The 15,304-nt window shown below is 39.0% G+C and overlaps 1 protein-coding gene across 11 annotated transcripts in view; it reads left to right on the top strand.

Moving 5' to 3' along the window:
• Positions 1 to 15,304, top strand: part of USP34 (ubiquitin specific peptidase 34) — a 112,778-nt gene that overhangs the window by 27,802 nt on the left and 69,672 nt on the right. For all 11 annotated transcript variants that reach the window (XM_038132827.1, XM_038132817.1, XM_038132818.1 and 8 more), the window contains exons 6-8: positions 3,727 to 3,794; positions 10,699 to 10,891; positions 13,688 to 13,749. In XM_038132827.1, the coding sequence (XP_037988755.1) occupies positions 3,727 to 3,794; positions 10,699 to 10,891; positions 13,688 to 13,749 (323 nt within the window). The remainder of the gene's footprint in view (positions 1 to 3,726; positions 3,795 to 10,698; positions 10,892 to 13,687; positions 13,750 to 15,304) is intronic.

Below are 15,304 nucleotides of genomic sequence, written 5' to 3'. Positions count from 1 at the left end.
CACTTAAACACCACAAATAAAAGGAAGCTGAAGGCTGCAAGAACTCCCCGCGACCAGGGAGGGAGGGATAAAAAGGCTGTAAATTTTCCATGTTGGGAATGAGGTTTGCTCACGCACAGAGCGTTTCATTATCCAAGCCCTCTGCATCTCCTGGCAGCACACAAGGAGTTTGCCAAGTTGTACCTAGATAGGAAGATGGTAACAGCCCCAAAAGATGCTTCAAAGAATGCTGTCAGAGGCCATTTCTGTCCCTGAAATTGCGCCATGAGAGTGGTTTTAGTTTCTTCAGAGTATTTTAACTTCTTAGCTATTCCCTGTGAGGCACAAGGGAAAAGCCTGTGGATTTTTTTTCCTCTTCAATTTCCTGTGATTTTATACCATTATACACATTTGCAGCATAGAGGTAATCATCTTTTTCCCCACTTAGTTTTAGGATGCATATCCTCCATCACGTCTGCATTTTGAAATCACAGGGATTTTTGATTGGCAGAATTAAGAATTGGTTTTAGTGGAGATTTGAAGGAAATTGGTGCTAAAAATCAAACCCAGTCCCTGAAGAAGACAGTGTAATGTCAGGATAGAAGTTGTGACCTGTCTTGTGGATAGGCAAAAAGAAAACCACAAGTTTGTTATACCTTGTACAGAGTGAGTTTGACATGATTTTTTCACTGGTCACGGAACCAAACATTTTTGCTTGTTTGTTTTATTTTTGTGAGAAGGGGCAAAGCTGCTTGAATAATGAGTGGCAGCTCCCTATCACAGCAGCATGTTTTTAAACCAGCATTCTGCCTTTCTTCATTGTCCTTTTTAGGAGTCTTTATTTTTTTCCACATAAATAGTTGATTTTCTTTATTCTTAGTGATGTGCCCTGTTCCAAAATACTTCTCAGCAAAGTTTCTCCTTTCAGATATTTACTTAGCAACTTTGCATTTCTCTTTGGTTCTAGTAGGTAACCCGTTAAGCTGCCTCTTGCAGCAGTTTTACATGAGTTCTGTGGCTCAACTTGGCAGATAAAATAAAGCTCAACCCAAACCCTAACTAAAAGTATTGTTTCTTCAGCCTCTTCCAGCATTGCAGCTTTTCCCATTCAACAGGCATCTCTCTTTTGAACTCTGTCTGGCTTTGCTGACAAATCTGTGTGAGTTGAGGAAAACTGTTTAGGAAAAATTGTATTTAGATTTTCTTTTAATGTATCAGTTCACTAGAGAAAGTATAAGGAAATGTGTAGGGTGCTTTATTCATCCCCTTGCTGCATTTTGGTATCACTCAGTGTACTCGGAAGCACTGCTGCTGCCTTTCAAATGCAATATATTCATTGCAGCCTAATGAGGCAGCTAATTTTTTTGGACAAAATACATTTTATCTTGCCAATATTAAAAAAAAAAAAGATATTTCTCCACCTCTATAATGATGCCTGAACTTAGGATTTTGATGTAATGTTTCTTCTTCCCTGTTTGTTTTTATATCATTTCACTGTATAATTCATAGAACTGACTTAAATATAAATAATTGAAGAAATGTTGCTGATTGTGAACCAATGCACCAAACTCCACTAAAACCAAAAGAATCCTTCACAAAACTGAACAAGATAGTGGTGGTCTCAGCAAGAACTCTGCTAATCTGCCTTGGTTTTGTCCCAACACATTTGATTTTATGGGATGTGGAGCTATTCATTCCAATAATAGCTCTGCAGTGTCAATTGTTACCTTGCTCCCAATGTGTAAAGCCAGCCCACAGTGTGTAGAGACCCTTAAATACATTTTCACAGCTGTAGTAACTCTTGAGAGTGGCAGTTAAGTAGCCATCCTTGTAAAGATTCCTTGAAATATCCATGCTGGAATTTTTTTTCAAGTCTGTAAGATGGAGTTCTTTAGCCACTGCCTTCTAGAAATTGATTACCTCTGGTAAAAGACAAATAATAGAGAAAAAACTCTCTGAAACTTGAGAACAGAACAGATGCAGTGAATACTTTGTCTTAAAAGCAAGTGAAAGCAAAAAGTGATGTAATTTTATGTTTTGTCACTTTACAGATGATAGTTGATGTCATTTTATATATGTTTTTTAATGTAGCTTTAACAAGTTAGTATGCAAATGTCAATCCATGTTCAAAGTCACAATTTCATTTGTAACGTGTGACATTATGCTTTAATTGAATTCTGAGGCTGAAGGTTGTGTGCAGTGCAAGTTTACAGATGCATGATTTCAACTTAGGAGTTGGAACTAATACAGAGGGAAGGTTGCTATGAACAGTGAAAGCTGTAAAAACAAAATGATAAAAACATTTCATACTTTTATTTCACAAAGAAATACATTTTCTTTGGTGTTTTATACTGTATTTGAAGCAGAGAACGTGGTGTTAAAAATCAGCTGGTGTAATCACAATAGTATCTTAGTCACCCCTGCAATTCCTTGTCAAAATGTTGTTTAATTCCTGTTTCTAGAACAAGCATCTTCTAGTGACACTTTGTATCTTTGGGATGTTAGCGGTTTTTTTCCTTCTTGAGGCTGCCAGTTGGATCAGAAGCTTATTCCAAGTGTGGTCTTTTTTTGCAGTGGGAAGATTTGGCTGGTTTGTCTTGCAAAGTAGGTTATATTGTTACTGTGCAGTGCTTGTTGCCTTGTTCAAAGTGAGCCTGCAAATAGTTTTGTCAGAACTGCCTCAGAAAGTTCCTTGGCAAATGCTGGAAATGTTGAAAGGAAGCTGCTGAGAAGTTTGACTGCAGCCTAATATTTTTCTCTCCTGTCAAGAAAGAATATATACATTTTCTGCATATGGAATGGAGTCCTTAGGCAGAATTTCTTGCATCAGCTGCAAAGCTGAAATTCTTTTAAGAGCAGAGGTGGGGATGCAGAGGGCCCTGAGTGAGTGACGGGGTTGCTTTTCACAAGGGCTGTGCAAAGTGCTCATGACTGAATTTACATTGAATTTACGTGGGCAGGAGCAGCTGCTGCTGCTTCATCTGTGCTCCATCCCTTACCTGGCACGGAGTAACAGGTTTAACAGGCTCTGAATTCCTTTTTGAAATGCAGATGGCACTTCTGACTTTGCCTCTGGAAGTCCTTTGGTTGGTGCTTTTCCTCACAGCGGTGCTAAGCAGCTGTTTCAGGTTGTTTGTTTGGTTTTTAAAAATTTTTTTCCCCCTGCATTTATTTTCTTCCTGCGTTCAGCTTTGCAAAGGTGGTAAAGGCAGAATGGTAATTATGAGAAATGCAAATATGGTAGTAAAAAACTCTGCTTAAACACTGCTTGCAAAACATCTTGTTTTCTAGGATATGTAAGCCCTGAGAAGCAAAACAACACAAGTCAAACAGTGTTACTTGGTTTAGCAGTGGTTTGCAAGGAACTGAAAGAATGGAATAATTTTCATGTAAGCTTTTAAAGAAAAAGAAAAAAAAAAAAACCCACTAGGCTGAGTAGCAGTTCTTCCTACTGAAGAAATGACAGAAAATACCAAATAGAAAAAATACACCTGGGCAGTATGATACTATTTATACTAAGTCTGTATTTTCCAGCTGACTAGTAGGAAAGATGCAAATCCTCCTTTTAAGTCAAAAGAGCATTCCTCAGGTACCAGTTTGGAAAATCAGAAAATTAAGAAGTTGAACAAAAACCACTAAGAAAGGCTTTTTTTTAAAAGTGGGATTGCATGTGCAAATGTACCAACAGTATTTCAGTTCTCTTTAAATGTCATTAATGGAATCTTTATTTATGTTTTTGCATTATAGATCAGAATATGGCTACACATCCCTGCTGTCATGCAGCACATTATACCCTTTAGGACTTACGTTATCAGGTAAATTTTTATTTTAAGAATTTTTCTTGTGAGACTTTTTGACAGCACCTCTTTCTAATTGCAGCTGCTACTTTTAATTGTACAGGTTGTTGCTCTGACTGTCATTTCAACAAGGAGGGTGGAGGTAATGCTTAGAGTTAATTTGGGCAGTTCCTTGCATCTGATTTCAGTATCAGATCAGTCTTGGTAAGAGCATTGTGAGTGTGACATCCAGCCCCATTCTGACGTGTTGGGCCAGGTCCAGCTGTACTCCAGTTCCCTCACTGTGATATCTTCATAAAACTACATCAGTTTGCAGTGAGATGCTGGAAGTACAAGAGCAATGTGCAGTCACTGAGATTTCAGACCCTGAGTTTGAACACAGCTTCACATTCTGACGTTCTGGATTTCCAGCTGGCAGGAGCTGAAGTGTGATCAAAAGTCTGCTTGCACTTTTATGGAGCTAAATATATCCAGTCCCAAAGATTTGCTTTATATCAAGCTGTCTGTCATGAAAATAACACTTTCAAATTGAAGTACTTGTAAGGGTATTTAATTATACAAGCAATTTGTTTTTATTGGCTTTCTCAGGACAATAGAAACATTTCAGTGAGCTGCTGATGAAATTATCTCTGTGTGTGTATCTGCCTGGAGGTGGAGGGGTGTGGTCACAGCTAATTCCTGTTCCAGTAGCCCAACATAAAATTTTCCTGGTGCAGGCCACTGCTTTTGTATAGACCCACAGCTCCTCCAAGGCTCAGGGTTTCCTCTGACTAATACTAGAAATGTGCTTATACTGCTCATAGCAAAAAATGGGCCTTGACACATTATTCTATCTGAACTATACCAGTATAAAATAACACTCAACAAAAATAATTACCTTGGCAACAAACAGGCTCCCAGAACAATGAGACTGGGAATTGTTTCATATTTTAAAAAGGTCTGGTTTTATATTGACTGTAAAAATTTAAGTACTGACTTGGCTGTCAGTCGATTTTCCTGTACTGTGGTTTCTACTAAAATGATACCAGCAGATAGAAGAGTATTTTGATCTTTTATTAAAACACATCACTCTTGAGTTACAGTCCAGCCATGTGCACTCCTTTAATGCTATGTGCTATCTTTGAAATCTTCCAGAGGTAATTATTAATCACGGGGCAGGCAGAGGATTTTCAAGTGCTTGTCTCTGTACATATTCCATTAATGCTTGTTGGTGTACCTGGGAATTTGGTCGTGAGCCTTCCCTGTCTTCTTGCAATGTATGGAAATGAAAAAGAGCATTGAGGGATCAGCAATTAGAGTTAGGCTGGTGATAAGGAGCTACTTGAGGGAGACAGAATAACACATCCTGTAGTTGCTGCTGCTAATCCTTGCTTGTCATCCTGCAATGCTTAAAACTTTTTCTGTTTTATAACTATAGGTGCAACTGGGGTCACTGGAATGTATAGAAGATTTTTTTGGGTCCTCATGTCTTCCTCCTTACCTATTAGAATATTTGATTTGCACTGTGATTTGTCAGCAGCTTCTTGCCATAAATAATGCCCCTGATGTCTTTTTGTAGAATTTACAATAGGTTCACATCAATCAGAAAGATAACGCTGACACAGGATACATCCATGGAAAACCCAGCTGAGAGCAGGAAGGTGATGTTCTCCCAGTTTTTATTTCTCACAGCTGAATCCTGATGGGATCTGAGGTTGCTCACTGTTATGAAATCCAGAGCTTTTGAAATGAGGATTTGCTTATGGAGTGGGACTGAAGCTTGGAGGCCATATAACAAAAATAAGCTCTGGTGCTGTACCTTTATGTGGGACAGAAGTGAGCACAGATGCCTTCAGGGAAGGATGACTTTCCTGATGGATGCAGCTCACCCCACGTGGTTGTCAAACTTACAGATCTTGCCTTAGCAGCTTGGGTCTCTGGGTCTCCATCTGCTTCTACTTCAGGAAAAAGACAGAAAAAAAGGGGTCACAATCCTGGGCACAGCAGCACAGCACCTTCTAAAGAAATGCTGCAGAGCTTCTGCTGCTCTGCAGACTACGAGGGTTTGGAGAGGGTTTTAGTCCAGAAGGAGCTCCTGAGGCTCTGATTTAGTTCCAGTTGCTGCTCCTGTAGATTCCTTGCAGGAGGTGCATTTTGCAGGGCTGACCAGCAAGAGAGATCACCTGACATTTTATCAGCTGAGGTTACCCTCATGGTGTGGTTATTTCTACAAGGAGTGGATGAAGGAAACAGCAAAATGTGTATTTGTAGAGAGGAGGCCACTGCTGGAGTTTCCAGAGATCATGGATACAATCCTGTCATTATTGCTGCCACTAGCAAAAGATTAATAAATGTTATTTTCTGCCTGGCCAGTGAAGCACAGGCATTCACATCTTGCCTCTGAAGGGCCTGTGTTTTTAAGCAGTTTAGGAAAGAAATAAAGGATTAAATTTAAAATTACATGAAATAAAATTTGCATCTTTCAGTAAAGAAACAAAGGGACTTTGACCTCCTCAGAAGGAAGCTCTTACTGATCCTAATATTTTAGAATTCTGCATTTAAAACTGCAAAACTCCTATTAAATGAGACTTCCAAAAGTGACTCAAGAAAACAGGTCTTGACTTACTGCAGTTATAAATGAGGGTGAGTTGCTGATGTCTGTTTAGGAGCAAAGGCGTTGGTTCCGTGTGTTCTGCCTCAAAATGAGAGATGCTCTGCAGGGTTCCAGATCCTGGGTGTCTCAGGGGTGCAGGAGCTCTCAGCAGGGCTGGTTGGACAGCAGGGCTTTTTCATGGGTTCACTGAAAGTGCTGTGGAGAGTTCTGTCCTGCAGAAAGTGCAGCAGTACCACTGCCCAGGAATGTTTTGTTCCACCTCTTTTCTGCTCCCATCCCCTTCTCCTGGCTCCTGCTTGAACATGGATCTGGAGACTTTTTTGTGAAGGATTCTGTCTCTGCCCCAGTTAGGCAGAAACAGAACAACCTGTGCTGGAGAGGGAACTCCAGGTGGCAGTGGCTCCTGGGTGGCTGTGGCACAGGGCACACACAGCACTGGTGTATGCAGAGGAAGTGGAAGCTCCAAACAATTCCTAATCCATTATGCTTCCCATAGAAAATGCAGCTGGGAGAATTCAAATTACTCTCCTGTATTAAAAATATTCATCATAAAATGGGGTTTATGGGGAGTACCCAAGACCATTCCTTGCCACTACATGTCATAAAAACCTATTGTAATGAGTCTTGAAGGTTTTAATCACAAAAAATATTTGCCTCCTCCAAAAAAATCTGAAAATTTAAAGTAAAAAGAATAGATAAATCAGAAGACAATAACCAGACACTTCAGGAGAACTGACTCATTCTGCTGGATGCCCTTTTGCAGCTGTGGTCCAAAGGAGTCAGATTAAGGGAAAAAAAGATGATTTCACAGCTGAGTAGCTGAAGTCCTGAAGCAGAAGATGTGATTGCAAGCATTACATTAGCATGGAACTGCATGTTTAAAACTGAACTCTCTCTGTCCCCAAATACAGCAAAGTGAAATCATTGAAGTGGGTTAAGACTGATACTTAAAAAATTAAATGTAGATACTATATATGATTTGATTATTTTAAGTATGCCAGGCTGGCAGGACAGGTCCTATATTACATGGAGTATCCTTCCTGCAGATGTATAAAAAAGTTGTTTTATTCTAAAAGTCTCATTTAGGCAAAAACTCCAGATTAAATAGATTACACAGATCCTGGCTTATCATTCATCTCTTCCTTGAAGACTTAATGCTCATCAGACTCGAAAAGATAAAAATGTAGGAATTAAAAAAATAATGAAGGACAGAATGGAAGCTATTATTAAACCATTATATGAGTCAGTCACACATTCACATTTCTATACTGTCTATACAGTTCTGATCCTTCCATCCTGCAGATAATAACAGAGCTACCTCTGTGGTAGGAAAGGTGACAAAGAAGGTGACAATAAAAAATTTACATTGAGAGGAAGAGAGACAGTGTCTAGGAGGTTTTTGGGTTTTTTTTGACAGAGCAATTCATATCATGTATGAATGATATGAAGATAACAAGTAGGAAATGGTAATTCACAGGTTTTTAAAAACAAGGAATGGAGAACGTGCCAGCCAATTGTCAGGTTGCAGATGGAAGAAATGAGAGGGGTTTGTTTTTCACTCAAGCATAATTGTCAAACTGACTGGCACAGGTTAATGAGAAAGCCAGGAGTATAAATAGAAAGAGATAAATGAATTCACAGTAGTAGATGGCTTCATCCATTTTTTTATACATGGGATAGATCTTTAATCTGCTTTTTGAGGGGCTATTTTGGGTTAAATGGACCTTTCCCTTGCTCCACTATTCTTACATGAGGCAATGCAGCAAATTCACAGGTAGTGAGTGCAGGGGAAGGTGGGAGTTAATTGCCAGTGCTGGGTAAAGATCTCTTTTTGTTAATTGTAATGTTGCACCTCTAAAAACATCAAGTGTTACTGATGCAGACAGGTTTAAGCCATTCCATCAATCTACAATAAAAAAGGAGGTGTGGCCTACTTGGCAACTTTCTGTGGTTTTAATCTTTGTAGTAAAGATAGGATCATGTTTGATTTATGACCAGTTTAGTAGTGCCAATAAATTTTCAAGTGTTGGCTGCTGTTACACTTCTAGAGAGAAGTTTGCCATCTTCTGCTTCTTTTTAGGTTAGAGAAGCCTGTTGTGTTAAAAACTGTGTGGTAACAAGTGCTCTGTTCTCTGTAGCTTGCTTTAGGGCCTTGGCAAAACAGAAGATACTGTTAAAGTACTTCTGTAGCTATGAAAATGCACCTACACCATAGTTCCACTGACTACAAAGTGCAGTTTTTTAAACACTCTCAATATCATTATAAAGAAAATATGGCACAAGTCTGATTCAGGTTCAAAATGTGCATGTAATGTGAATTGTATAAATGAAAGGTTTAGATTGATAGTGTTGCATTAAAATAAGAAATGTTATATTTTAATGTAGTTACTTCACCAAACTTTGTAGTGTGAGGAAGGTTTCAGGTCCAAGTCCTGCTCCAGAAATGGAGTGAAAGCACCAAAGCACCCTTCCTTTGTGTATGTAGGTGTGTCCATGCCCCTGCTCAGTGCATGCAAACACCCGTGTCCTTTGTAAAGTGAGGGAGTTCATGGGATGTGTTTGGACATGTCTGAGATCTTTAGAAATGCTTCACCCAACTATTGAGTCTGATTTGATGGGAATTATGGGCACAGAAAAGCTCTGGGAACCAGACCTGAAGAGAGTTTACATATAAAAATGGGGAGATGGAAATGATCTGATATTGCTGAGAGTCACAGAATCATGAAGGTTGGAAAACACCTCTAAAATGGAGTCCAGCCTTTGACCCAGCCCTGCCATGCTCACCACTAAACCGTGTCCCCAGGTGCCACTTCTGCCCTTTTTTGGAGTATTTCCAGGGATGGCAACTCTGAAATCCCACAGCTCTGTACCTGCTTAGGGTGTGGGAGCTAAATTATGGCCTCTGTTCTTTCATTCACTGCCTCTCCCATAAAAGAAATGCTCAATATTTAATTTGCTGTTGGCACAGCTGGACAGAGATGCTGGATGTCCCTTTGTCAGTAGGGCAGGACATACAGCATGGTGGCTGGAACACAAGTGCTGTCATCACTATTTGCTGGTGACAAATCACCTCATTTGCTAATCACAAGTGATTGTTTGGTAACCCGGGCCAGGACATTTTCTCCTCAGAGTGAAACTGTCTCACCTGCGTGCGGGTTAAAGGCAGGGCACTGGCTGTGCTTTGCTGCTGCCCTTTTCCAGTGGATGTTCCCTTTCCATCCCTGCTTTGCTTCTGTTCAGAGCACAGGAGCAGCTTTTTCTTGCCAGGACTTGATTTCCAGTGCTCCACGCAAGAAGACAAATTTCACAACAAAGGGCAGGGAAGGATCTGATTGCCTTGGCCTGGAATGGTCCTGCTTTTGTCCTCCTGTTACTGATCTGTGATTCCTGTCTACATCTCCAGTCTCTGGGATTATTTGCACTGAAGTCTCTTTTTTTCTGTTTGACAGTGTTAAGTATCATTTAAGTGTGTTTATTTTAGGCTTCTACACAAGAGCTGTGGAAAAGAACCATCATCTAAATAAGAGCCACAGCCTGTAATTTTGCTTTTGACAAAAAAGTACTGATGTTTATATGATGTAAATACAAAGGAATGGTGCATAAATCTGGTTAAGTGTAGTTTAATATCTCGTGTGTTTTTTAAAAGATTCATGCATCTATTTGGCCAGTCTCCAAGGAGAGATCCAGGCTTAGGCTGTCAAACAAATGGATTTTTAACGCATTTCTGTGTAGTTAAATCTAGTTTGGATGTAGCTTGAAACTTCAAAACCCTGAAAAAAGCAGAAAAAATTAATTATGCTAACTTTGTATGCATGTACCTTTCACTGTGCCATCTTTAATGGCATCAAAATAAGCACAGGAAGGCTTGTTTCTAAACATTTTTCTCTTATACATTCAGTTAGTAGAAATTCTCACTTGTGTTGGTGTTTTGTATGTGAACTTTACTGACGTTTCACTATAGATTTTCTGTGTGTTGGTCTTCTGAGGTTCCACCAGGTTCTGTACATTAGCTTTTGTAAGTATTTCTTGTGCTTTCCATTTGCAGAGAATATTTGTGTTGCAACTCATTGTGCGGGATTAGAAGACTGCAAGAGAAAGGGCTTTAAGCAAAGTTCTTTAGTACTTGACTTACTTTTAAAAATATTTAACATATTTCTGGTTTTCCTTGGTGTTTTTCATTAATTGGTGCCAACTTTTTATAGTGCTATTTGAAGACTGAGTGACCTTAGAGCTCTTGGAAATCCATCTTTGCTGTGATCAAGGTGGCTCCAGGAATACAGTAGTTGGAATCACAGCCTGTTTGTTTTTCTTGCACTTTCATTTCTCCAGGTATTTGTGTAAACTGTCAGACCAGGAGTTGCGGCAGAGCGCGGCCCGGAACATGGCAGATTTAATGTGGAGCACAGTGAAAGAGCCCTTGGATACAGCCTTGTGTTTCGATAAAGAAAGTCTTGATCTTGCATTCAAATACTTCATGTCACCAACTCTGACAATGAGATTGGCTGGGCTGAGCCAAATAACAGTAAGGACTTCTTAAAAATATCAATTATGTTTGCAGAAAACGTTTCTCGTTGCAATTTATGATTTGCGGGCTCGTTTGGGGGGCTTTTTTTTAATGTGTGAAAGCAGCAGGATCCTCTTACACGCAGCCTCAGGAAATGGCAGCCATGATGGTGAGGGTAGGGTTTGCTGGGAGCTGACCCCAAGTGGTGTCTGAGTTGTGCACCATATGGAACTGGCTCACATTACCTGAACAACTCCCGTGCTGAACAGCACCCTTGGAGCTGGGCTGTGTGACAGCTGGGTTGAAATGGAGCCCCTCGCCACGGCAGTGTTGGGTGTCCAGCAAGGCTTTCAATCTGTTTGCATCTTTAGCTTTGCAGCATCTTGACCCTGCTGCAATTAGCTGCTGCTTTGTTTTGCCCAGCCCTCGTTTTCTGTTCGTTAGTGCAGTCTGCTTCTCCAGAGAAGGCATTTCTGCACTCATTAGCAGAAGGTGGAATTGAAGAGGTAAATACGTACAGCATCAAAGGAAAAACAGTTAAAACTAAAAAAAAACCCCATCTTTTCTCTTTCCTGTGGAAATGCTCCATGTTGTACCACACTGGGCATTCTTGATTTGTCATTGCTGCCCATAACCATAGACATACAGTCCCACAGGAGGGCAAAAGTGAAGTTTTTTATCCATCTGAGCCTTTTCAGTTTTGTGTTTTCTGAACATATTTGGCCTTCTCTCTTTTGATGATGTGGTGTCACTGAGTACAAGTTTATTAAATTTGATTTTGCTTCTCACTGTAGCAATAGATAGAAGTACCTTCAATTTAATAAATGGCATTTAAAGAGACCTGTAAGTACTTTTAATCAGATTATTGCTGGCTTTTACCCAAAGTAAATATTTATTTACATACAGGTAACTTACTAGGTTGTAAAAACAGGCTGTGGGCTATATCCACCACTATAATTGATCTTAAAATCTGTTTCCACTTTTGCATAGTTCCAATTACATTCAATTCCTATAAATCCCTTCCTTTGGTTTTATACAATTCTCCTTGTTCAGCTACCAGTGTGTGGTTTTTTTGTGTATCCTTGCCAAAACAAAGTCTGAAAATAAGAATTCTTAGCTGCTTTATTTTTTCAGGCATTTTCTAGCTCATTTAAGGGAGTGTGAAGTTGTGTTAAGTAGTTATATGTTTTCACCTGTTGTGATTTGTGAATATAGCTGTAAAAATGAGAGTTTTTTAAGAACAGACAGTGTTACCAGAAGAAAAATTTTACAGTATTTTTAGACTAAAGCAAATAGATTTCGGCTTGTAAAAATGGAATATTGTAAGCTAATTTATGTTAATAAGTTACCAAGTCTGGTTTTTTTTATGTGAATAGCCTTTAAAACTGCTGTGGAACACAGACAATTTATTCTTATTTCTCATTTAAATCATAGAAAGTTTTATTTCAGTTGTTACCTTGTTTCTCTTCCATTTCATCTCTCAGTCACCTGTTGAGGTGGTTCAGCTCCAAAATACCCTCTCTGTCTACTATTGCCTCACAAATGGAATGTTATTTTCCTGTTTTTTAATGTCCTTTGGTGCCTGGCTCTGGAGATGAGCCCAGGGACAGCTCTTTAGTGCTCAGCTTTGTCTGCTGAAGCCTTTCCACCTTGGTGTCCTTTGTCACTGCCACATTCGTGTTGCATCACTTGAGTGTCTGGGCACAGGTGCCTTTAGTTTCTTACATATTTCATAAATGGTAAAAAACGAAACAGGATTTTTCCCTCTGGCATTCACGGAAACAAAACCTGAAGTGAAAAACCTGTTAGGAGGTGAGGGAGAGCGAGGTGTTGCAAACTGTCCCACGTGTGCTTTGTCTTGTGCTGCTGGGGCAGAATTCTGAGAGTTTCGTTGAAAAATTGTTTGCAAATCCCCGTATGAAAAAAAGTCATTGTCAGAATTGCTTTGGAGAAGGATTTGGTATCATGGGAGGTGTTGATCAGTGGTGAGCCTGGATTTAAAACTGGAGATAGGAACAGCTCAAGACTTTGTCAGTCTTTCAGAATATTTTCATTTGGAGGTGAATCTTGAGAAAAATCAGTGAGCTTCCACTGTGTTGTCTGACCCAGCTCTAATTGCCACTCCTAAATAAGTGTAATTTGAAATTCTCTATTAGTAACCATTCTATTAATAATTGTGTGGTCAGGCTCTCGTGTCTCACCCATTTCAGTGCATGTTTACCATTTTGGTTTTTCAAAACTGTTTTTCCCCCCTGAAGATTGTTGAGATTGGACGCAAATAACTCTTGAGAAGTCTTTACACACAGAGTTATTGAGAAGATTAGGGAATTCACCTGAATTATAGAGTGCATGTACTAGACTTGTTTCAAGAGAGTAAATATTTTGACAAAGTTATGCAACGAGTTTAAGTTTAACTTCAAAAATTCACATTACTGTGCCTTTATTTTTTTTAAAATTAGATGCCAAGTAAGGTCTATTACATAATTTAAAATATTTTTTAAAATGTTGTGTGCATGTAAAGAATTGGATACAGAGCCGTTGATGCTGAGGGAAGAAGTGGAAAAGACATGTAAAACTTTTTAACAGGCTGGTTTTTCCTCTATAATGTCTTAAATTTAAGAGCTTGGACATGCTTGAAAGCTTCATTTCCTGTAAAAATACATGATTTTTGTTCTCTGGTTTTGTCTAAACAACTTACTTAAAAACATACCAAGTCCTATAGTGTCACTAATACTATTTTGAAATATAAGAAAACTGCCTCACCAAATATTTGGATAGAATTGTAATTTTTTTTCTTCCTTTTTCTAACTATAGAATCAACTTCATACCTTCAATGATGTGTGTAATAATGAGTCATTAGTTTCAGACACAGAAACGTAAGTAGGCACCTTATTCTGAATACTTCAAGTGTTTTATGTGATTGCAGTTCTTCTCTGTTGTTTTTATGGATTATGCACAATGGGGGAGCAGTGATAATCTGAGACATTTATTAGAAATAATCTAATCAGGGGGTTAATTAATGCTTTTAAATGGTAGCTGTAAAATATTTCTAAATGTTTCTGGATTTTTTTTCTGTATTAAAATATAGAATCAAGGTAAGCTTTAGAAAACTGTAGATACTGAAATAATAAGTACCTATAATGGCCAATTATTTCCATGGTGATGTATAAATAAGAACCAGATAATTCATATCCAATTCATACCATTTTTCCATCTTCTCATTTTTCTGGATTATTTGTTTACCAAGACTGGTATTGCCATCTCTGGCTCCTGAACTTGTTACTTTTCCACCCAGTTTGTGAGGCAGTGCTATTGTTTTTTGTTTTTTCCCTCAAAGTCCTTATCTGTATAACTCAGGTGTGTTGGACAATTGTAGAGGCACTCACATAAATCTTCAAGAAGATTCACCTATGGGATTGCATTCCAGCCAGGAAATGTATTCACTTCTGTAGCAACTCCAAACTTAATGGTAGAACTGTCAAGAATTTAAATTAAACAGTATGTATTTTGGTAGTTGAAATAACTGTTCTTGTGAAATAATGGGCAAAATGTGTAAATTGTAGAATTTGACTCAAAATATACTTGTTAAGTTCCTCTTGGGGGGTGCTGTACTCCGTTGATGTTGGGAGCCACAGACACACGCTCTCCAGTTTATTAGTAGGAAGTCTCTCACAGCAGCAGTGTCTTGCTTTTGTCTGGATACTTTTATTACAAATTACATTTGAACACTTTCTGAAATCTGGCTTCAGTCATGACCACAGTTCTGGAGATTTCGTGCAAAAAGCACCTCAGATATTTGAAGAGAAATTTCTGGGAATGTGTTGCTATTTTAAACGTAAAGAACCAGAATTTAGGGCACTTTTGCTTCTGTGGAGATGTGGAAATACCTTGGGAATAAGAAATAAATAGCAAATAGTGCAGGAGGGGAACATGTTGGGAATGTGAGGTCAGCTGGGGTGTTTCCTACACTGTCCTCCCAGTTCCTGGTGTGTTGTTACACTGGGACTGACAAACCTCAGATTTATCCAGTTCTTCTCCTTCTCTCCCACTGAAAATCTGAAACAGAGCTTGTTTTTAGGTCGTAGTAGCACTTACAAGTGATTGTGCCAGTTAAACCTAATAGAAAGCTGTTTGATTTTCTGTGTCAAATGTAAAATAGAGAAGTTACGAAGGTGGAAAAAGAGAAGAGTGGTTAAATTTCCCTGCAGAAGAGCAGATGTACTCTGCAGGAGCATCAGAGTTATTTTAAAGCTGAAGGAAATTGTCAAATTCTCCTTTGGGATATTACTTTCTTGGCAGGGGCATCTGTAAACAGGCTGTCATTTGAAAGGAATGCAGCACGAACAGAAAACGTTCGTTTCCACTTTTGTAGTATGTGACTTTTAAAAAACATCAGAATTCCAGTTGTTCTGGTGTTTTACCTGAAAGGTT

This window comes from Motacilla alba, chromosome 3 (genome assembly GCF_015832195.1).
Source record: "Motacilla alba alba isolate MOTALB_02 chromosome 3, Motacilla_alba_V1.0_pri, whole genome shotgun sequence".
Lineage (NCBI taxonomy): Eukaryota > Metazoa > Chordata > Aves > Passeriformes > Motacillidae > Motacilla > Motacilla alba.
This window is presented reverse-complemented; position numbering and strand designations above follow the sequence as displayed.